Source organism: Frankliniella occidentalis, unplaced genomic scaffold (assembly GCF_000697945.3).
Source record: "Frankliniella occidentalis isolate FOCC.00 unplaced genomic scaffold, Focc_3.1 Scaffold174, whole genome shotgun sequence".
NCBI classification, from domain to species: Eukaryota; Metazoa; Arthropoda; class Insecta; order Thysanoptera; family Thripidae; genus Frankliniella; species Frankliniella occidentalis.
The window spans coordinates 314,479-322,605 of record NW_026267300.1 but is presented as its reverse complement, the minus strand read 5'-3'; the positions used below and the strand labels follow the sequence as shown (position 1 = coordinate 322,605).

The window sequence follows — 8,127 nt, the reverse complement described above, 5'->3', positions numbered from 1 at the left end:
TCTCTCTCTCTCTCTCTCTCTCTCTCTCTCTCTCTCTCTCTCTCTCTCTTGGAATTACGAATATCCAAGGAATGCATTCTTGTACAAGGAAGAATGCGCATAGTTTAATGTATACATCACTAGTAAAACAAGTGTGCACAACGTGTGCAAGTTATGGTTTTAAACATTACATGGTGTTCAACTCAAGTTGCACACTTGCGTGGTGTGCATATTTTAAACGGTTTGTAAACGTTTAAATTCTGAAAACTTTGACACCCACATTTCTATGCTTTCAATAGTAACCATATAACTAAAAATGCTAGAGTCAGATATCTTACTCTCAGGAGAGCGAGATCAGTGACACAAAAAATCTCACTCACCTGAGAGCGAGATATCTGACTCTCACTCAATTTGAGTCATATTTGCTGTCCTCACCCAATGAGAGTGAGATTCCTCACTGAAATGAGCAGGCCATGGAAAACTTACCCAACCAGAGTGAAGATTCGATGCATATGACTCACTCAAGTAGGGTGAACCTACCTTAAAGTCATCGCTCTGATTGAGCGTGTCAAAATTGTTGAACTTGAACACCAATTGACGTGCAAAATTGAACATTTGTTTTACCAGTGTTGTTGCATCTGTTGTTGAAAACTGTCAGCGTTGGCTGGTCACCCCCTACCCTACCCCCGGCCCACCAGTCGCCGGAGGGTCTCTTCTTTTTTCCCAGTTGGGCCGTCTCTAGCTGAACTGATCCCAGAATAGATGCCAAATTCAAATAACCACGGTAGCGTGGTTGGACGACAAGGTAGTGTTTCGTGTTGACAAAATTCCACCTACGATTTAAAATTCGCTTCAGATAACCCTTAACTGTGAATTTTCCTGTAGGTTGATCATTATTTTTATGGAGTGAATTTTAATTTTGCCATAGCATTATTTTTTTTAAAAAGCAGTGTCGGTCGAGGTGCCCCACCCCGAAGCTAGGGTGCCGGCAGCGCGACAGCAGTGTCCAGTCGGGTGTGCAATCGGACAAAAAGCGCCCCCCGGTCCTGGCCCACCCTGCCTCTCCGGCGTTTTTACATTTGCGTTGTTCCATTTCTAGTGTGCCGTCCACGAACGGCGTGTGTGGATGCGAAAAATAGAGTCGTCGGAGCACACTGGAAAACCAGGAGTGTGAATTTCGCACACTTGGAAGTGCAGATTGAGCCTATTAGGTATAGAGTGAACGTGTGAATTCCACTTGTAATTTCTCACCTGTACCCCTGCAGGTTACGGCAATGTGACGCCGCGCACCGACTGGGGCAAGATCACGACGGTGCTGTACGCGATCATCGGCATGCCGCTGTTCCTCCTGTACCTGTCCAACATCGGCGACATCCTGGCCAAGTCGTTCAAGTGGACGTACGCCAAGCTGTGGCTCTGCAAAGGCTGCCCCGGGGCGCGGCGCCGGCGCCTCGCGCGCGCCCTGCAGCACCAGCAGCAACACCCGCCCAAATACAAGTAGGTCGAGGAGCTGGTGTACGTTTGTTTTCCTCCGATTCGTTGGGCACATGGCAGGAGCTCGGCGCCTGCGAGACTCAGGTTAGGCCAACCCGCAGTACAGGCATGCGGTGCACGCACGACTCTGCCTACCTATCAGGCGTTACGGGGCGCGCGAAGGCTAAACTTTTTTTTAGATTTTACTGGCGACGCCATTTGTGCATTTGTTGGTTTCTAACTATGAAGTTTGTTGGCAGTGTGAAAGCGACTACGCCCGCGCCTCTTCTCGTCCAGGACTTCGGTGACGACCACTCGTGGACCCCCGGGGCCAACGCCGCCTCGCTGCCAGGCCGCAGGCGGCTTGGGGTGGCGGTGGGGGTCCACGCGCCGTACGACGGCTACCTGGAGGCCGCCGCCATCCACGGGCTGCCCGTCCCCAGAGGACATCCGAGGTCTCGCAGCCGCGGCAGATCGCGGGGACGGCAAGAGCATGAGGACGAGGATGCGGGAGGCTGGGACCACCCGCACCGTGCGCGCAGGGTCGACGTGGACTATGGTCGGGACGGCGAGCCCGACGAGGATGACGAGGACGACGAGGACGACGAGTATGACGACGAAGAGTGGGACGGCACGTCGGGCCGCAGCAGGAGCAGGTCGGCTTTTAGAGCCGGTCCAGGGCGGCAGGTGAGGCTCAGCGACAAACGCGTCACGCAATGCGCCATATGCATCTGAAAGGTAAACGTTACCCGCTCGGGGTTATCTTAACTAGCCAGCCTCAGTCAGTCTTAAATACAGAATCCATTTCCATAGGTTGGTCAAAACGTTTGAAAAATTGTGATTTTCCTTTTACTTCAAAAATCATGTTTTCTTTTTGCCGTTAGGTTGACGTACGTCAACCTCATTTATCCATTGCTGGCAGTGTTTGACGGGTCTGACTCGTCCGCTAAACAAGGCCCTTTCTCCGTCCTGCGTTCTGATTTCGCCAACAGTCAAAAGAGCGAGCGATGGCCTCCTGCCTCCGCTCATCGGGGACTTTTGTTTCTGTTCGGGACCGCGCGCTGCGCCGCCGCCGCTCACCCGCCGCACGTCAACGCGCGCGATGTAAATTTAGAGCAAAGTTTACTTTTGAATCGAAGCGGGAGACCTTTCATTTTACTGCCGAAGTTTTTTTCTCCCTCCCTTCCGCACGCAAGCTTGGTGTATAATGTAGGCAGCAGGGGGAAAAAGACAAACTTGGGTGTGGCTTTTTCATTTCAGCCCGAGTACGAGCTCGGGAGGACACCTGCGCCTCCGTCGCACCACGACGTGGCCGGGGCCGAGGCCGGGACGGGGCCGGCCCCCCGGACCACGCACTCCCTGGGGAGGGTCCTCCGGGCTCAGCGGCTGGGGCCGGGGGTCAGGATATCGGTTCGACTTTTGCGCCCTTTTGCCTTTCGAAAAGATTTGATCTGACTGGTGCCCCGGTTGGTTCCCGGGGGTGCTTTTACAGAACGCGGACGCAGAGCCGGCCTTTGGTGTCCGCAGTGCACGGGCCGCCGCGCGGGGGCGCTCTCCAGGGCAACCGACACCGCGGCGAGGCCACCGGCGTGGGCGACGAGGTCCCCAGGACGACAGCAGCGAGGAGAGCGAGGAGGATGTTGAAGAGGAGGAGCAGGAGGTCGAGGACGAGGATGTCGACGAGGAAGAGTCGCCGTCGACGGAGGGCGACCTGGATGAGGAGGAGGAGCTAGAAGAGGAAGAGTACATCCACGACGATGACATGGACGAAGGCGAGGTGGCGGACGAGGACACGGACGGGGAGAGCTCCGCGGCCAGCAGCGACTACGACCCGCAGACCGTCACCGTGCCTGTCACCCTCTGCCTCGCCATCATGGTCAGGTACGTCGTGCTGCATGTAGACCGGCGCCACAGTGCCTCTCTCAACCGCTCTACTTCGTCATTATGCTAACGTAACGTGCTGCGTCGAACGCCCTGCATCATTAAGGTCTGCTCAATAATACCACACACGCGTACTCTCTCGTAGAAAAAAAGAAACAAAATAAAGCTCCAATTATTTCCGCTGGCCAGGAAAGGCCGCGCACCCCTTTCCAGGCGGCCGAATGGCGACCATCGCCGTCGCCCCCGCCACGCCACCCACGTTACGCAACGCCCCGCCGGCCGACCAGCTTCCAATTTCAGCCTGGGCTTAGCGCGGCCCGGCTCAACAACATGTAATGATGGGAATTCATTTACCGACACCCGGGCAGGGCAAAGTTTGGTAGCGCGGCACTGCGCGCTACTCATTACAGACTCTCATTATTCCTCAGCAACCCCCCCCCCCCCCCTTTTGCTCCTCCGTCCCCTATGGCCACGTCGTCGTGAGGCTAGCACTTCGGCAGCTTGAGTTGTTGGAAGGTATCACTAGAAAAACAAAGGTGCGATGTTCTTACCTTTTAAGGGGTGCTAAACTCGTTTTGGGGGAGCGAAAGTACATTTTCAGTGTTTTCCAAATATTTTCTGTATGAGCAAACCAATGTCATTTTGGGATAAATTACCAGGAATGGTATTCTAAAAAGTATCAACTGTAATGCCTTTGGAGCTGTATGCCTTTTAATCTTTGGACACATTCTCTCCAATAGTTTAGGAGCTACAGGGTGAGAAGTTGCCCTGTGCACATCGCACTTGCCCCCCTTTTCCTTGGAATGTAAACAACGGAGCGAGGTAGTTTCGCTTATTATACCACGGTAGGAGTCTTACTAGCACATTAGTTCCGTGCCAAGATTGTAAAGTGACGAGTTTGGCTGCAAATCGAGGAAAGTGGCCATCACTGGTACAGTGTCCATCACCTTACCCCACTCGGACAAAATACTACACCTTTATGACATTGACTTCATGGTGCTCAGATGGGTATGGCGGACTCGCAGGGCGCAGGACGACGAGACACAGGCAACGGGACCGCAAAAATTGAGTTTTACCCCTTGATTGAGACCCGAAGCCGAGCCCCGAGCCCAGTCCCGTCGGGTCGGGCCTGGTCGGGAGGGCCACAGCCGCAGACCGGAGCACCCCCCGCCGCCGACCGCGCGCCGGGGCCGCGGGGGCGGCTAGATGCCGCCACAAATTTCGGAAAGGGCCCCGGCTGGCCTGGCCCGGACCAGACAGTTTCACCTTTCACACGTCGCCGTGAAATATTCAAATCCGATTGCGGCCATCAATATGCAGGGGGAGCAGTGTATGTGTGGGGCGCGGCGGTGGGCCCAGCCCGGCCCAGCCGGCTCTGACCGGAGGGGGAGGGATATCCCACGATGCACTTATCCGCGCACGATAAAGAAAGGGGCGAGCGAGCAGAGAGCGAGAGAAAGGGAGAGAGGGAGAAAGAGTGAGAGCGAGGAGAGAAAGAGAGAGATCGCGCTCGAGAAACAGAGCTGGGTGTGAGAAATCCTCGTCCTCGCTCCTTTTTTGAGTCCCTCGAAAAAGGTTTTGCAGCGCGGCGTGAAAGCGACGGCAGGGTGGTGGTGGGAGTTGTGAGGTGGCGGCAGGTACTACTTGGTCTTCCCCTCCCTGCTTTATCTATCTCTCTCTCTCTCTCTCTCTCTCTCTCTCCCTCCCTCCTTCCCTTCTCTCCACGCAGTACGTCGCCACCTCGACTGCGCCCCTTTGCCCTCAACCGTATTATGCAAATATTTTCCGCAGTCGTCAAATCAAACCTGCCCCTCCTCTCCGCAGCCTCAAGCGCCGCCGCCGCCCCTTTAGCAAAGGTGTCGCGTCAACAGTTTCCTCTCCGCGCCTCTCCCCACTAACTAACCCCGACGTTCACCTCCATTTATTTTTCCCTACATTCCTCTCTTTCTCTCCCTCTCTCCCCGCGTACCACGACGGGACTACCACCCCGTTCCTCGTTGGAACCCCCCTCTTCTTCCCTTCCGAGAGACCGGACTCACAAGACCCGCGCGCTCCCCTGCTGAAGCCTGTTTCAATTCGCGCGGCTTAGAGAAGGTGAGGAAGACGAAATAGTCTGCTTGTTTGCGGACTCGGAACCGCGTGCCCCGAGAGAGAGCGAGAGAGACAGAGAGCGGCACGACAGCGCGAGGGAGAGAGAGAGGAGATAGACAGTGGGAAAAGAGACAGCAAACGAGCACCCTCCTCTGTGCTGACATAATAGATTTCCCCGGTGCGAACAGCGTCGAGGTGGGGTGGGGGTGGAGTAGGGGTGGTGGCGGCGGGAGGGAGTGAAGGGGTTGGGGCAGAGAAGGTAGCAGAGTGGAGCCGCAAAGATTGCCTATATTTTCACACGGAGCGGGCGGGGCCGGAAGTGAAGCGTTGGCAGTCCTGGAACGTGATACGGCAGTGGGAGGTAGAGGGGAAGGGGAGAGAAGGTACACACCTGCCTCACTGACCCAGAGGTACGCGAGCAGAGTAGGTGCACCGCGAGAGCGCAGCGAGAGCAGAGCATGCACGGCGGGAGCGAGGCGGAAGCAGTTGTGGCCTCCAAATTATCAATTTGGCGTTTTTGACTACTTTTCACCCTTTGAAGGCTAATTACTTTTCCATTTCGACTCTGATCGGCTGTAACCATTTGACATTTCCGTTTTAATCATGCAAGAGGAATCCAGATCTATAATGACCACTGAAATTTTAAAACGTGTAAAATATTCCAATTTTAAAATTAGGTCTCATTGTACAAAACAAGCCGTTTACTCATTATAGAATGACTGGTAGTCTCCTAATCGTCCAATAGCAAATGTCTACAGGGCTACTAATCCACATGTTCTCGTCACAAGAGTAATAATGAACCTAGAAGGGACCGAACAATATTGAACTCAGCATATTGTAACTTAAATTAAATGAGTACTTCAAAATCAGAGCAAGGAACATTGTTCCTTCACTTGCTATGACTCGAGTTTTATAATATTTGTGAATAAATGAAAGGTATTAAAGGTTTTGAATAACGTTGAACACTAAGGTGTATCATGACCAATTAATAAACTGTAGTGAAACGTGACCATCTTATTAACTTGGAGATTTTTTGTTAAGTTACAAATCAGTGGGTAGTTGTGACAAGAGTAAAAGAATAGTGTGGATTGATTGCCTTTTATTTTGGAAAAACAAATTCAACTGTTACAGTTAAATCAAAAGTTTTCTAAAATAAATATACATTGTATATAATACTACCAACCGATTTGTAACCTAATCATCAAAACTCTCACAACCCTCCACCGTGCTCCTGGCGCACTCGTCCCATTTTTAAAAGGGTGCCGCTCATACCTTTCAAATTTGCGTGGATGCCAAAAACCGGTCTCACGAATAATTTGGACTCAGGGCATTTACGAACGGTGATTGAGCGGTATGGGGGCGGGGGCGGCCGGGCCCGGCGAGCTGTAGCGGACCCCCCGCCCGTCTGGAGCACAAACGCGTTGTTTAAACATGCCCCACTCCCCTGTTACACTCTATCGTCCCGGAGCCCAACAGACCGTTGCGCAGCCCAATACTACTCGCCGGCTGACGTGTCACCGATACGTGTTGGCAGCTACGTCTGCGGCGGGGCGGTGCTCTTCTCCAAGTGGGAGCAGTGGGACATGCTGGACGGCTCCTACTTCTGCTTCATCTCGCTCTCCACCATCGGCTTCGGCGACATCGTCCCCGGCGGCTACGTCTACTCCAACAAGGTCGAGGTGTCGTTCATCTTCTGCTCCATGTACCTCATGCTCGGGATGGCGCTCATCGCCATGTGCTTCAACCTGATGCAGGTGAGTGTCGCTCAGCGGAACGTGGGGAGGTAGGGGGCGATGACCCCGGCCTGCCCGTCGTCGACCCCAGGGCGACCTGACCCCGGCGCCGACGAACCGCCACCTTTAAGTGCCTCCGGGAGCACACCTCCGCGAGGGAGCGGTGCAGGAGAAAGTTGCGCCGTTACACCGCTCTTGAAGTGGCGCCGGGGGGGGGAGAGGGGTTGGGTGAGGTCAGGGAGCTGCTGCTGCAGCTGCTGCTGCTGGGGGCCGGGGTCGGCTCGGCTGCACGCCAAGACCGATACCAGGCCCCACATCAATCACCAAGCCTGTATCCAGGCCATGTTTGTCGCCCTTCGGGGCGGCGCGGGGAAAGGGGTTGAGGCGTGTGGGAAAGAGAAAGAGAGAGGTGGGCAGGCGGCGGAGAGAGAAAAGAAGAGGGCGAGGGAGCAGTGCTACTTTCCAAGCGAAAAATTGACTACGCAACGACCTTGCTTTTGCGGGAAGAGGGAAGGAGTAGCAAGTACAGCGAGGAGAGCGCGCGAGAAAGGGCGGTTTCTCACGCGTTCCCCGCTGCCGTCGCGCGAATCGCTCCGTTCTACCCCCCCCCCCTCTCTCTCTCTCTCTCTCTCTCTCTCTCTCTCTCTCTCTCTCTCTCTCTCTGGCCTCTCTCTCCCTATCTTTCCCGTCTCTCTCTCTCCCAATACAGCCGGCCCGACTGACATTGAGAGGTGTGTGGTGTAGCCATGATGGATGTTATTCTATACATCGCTCGGCTCCTGCAGCCCGGGCCGGGCCGCGGCGTGCGGTTGACGTCCAAGTCGACTCCTGCTTCCCTTCCTCACTCCTCCCCCTTCTCCTCCTTTTCCTCCTCTCCTCTTCCCTTGCCACCTCCTCCTCCTCTTCCTTTCCTCCTCCCCCTGGCCTCCACCCCCCTTTCCTCTCCTCCTCCTCCTCCTCCTCCTCCTCC

The 8,127-nt window shown here is 54.7% G+C and overlaps 1 protein-coding gene across 1 annotated transcript in view; it reads left to right on the top strand.

The window, feature by feature from the left end:
- The first annotated feature begins 741 nt into the window (after nt 1-741).
- LOC113201866 (uncharacterized) overlaps nt 742-8,127 on the top strand; it is a 10,631-nt gene continuing 3,245 nt past the window's right edge. Inside the window, exons 1-5 of the mRNA XM_052271807.1 lie at nt 742-784; nt 1,245-1,476; nt 1,713-2,139; nt 2,945-3,333; nt 6,959-7,178. Coding sequence (XP_052127767.1) covers nt 742-784; nt 1,245-1,476; nt 1,713-2,139; nt 2,945-3,333; nt 6,959-7,178 — 1,311 coding nt within the window. The remainder of the gene's footprint in view (nt 785-1,244; nt 1,477-1,712; nt 2,140-2,944; nt 3,334-6,958; nt 7,179-8,127) is intronic.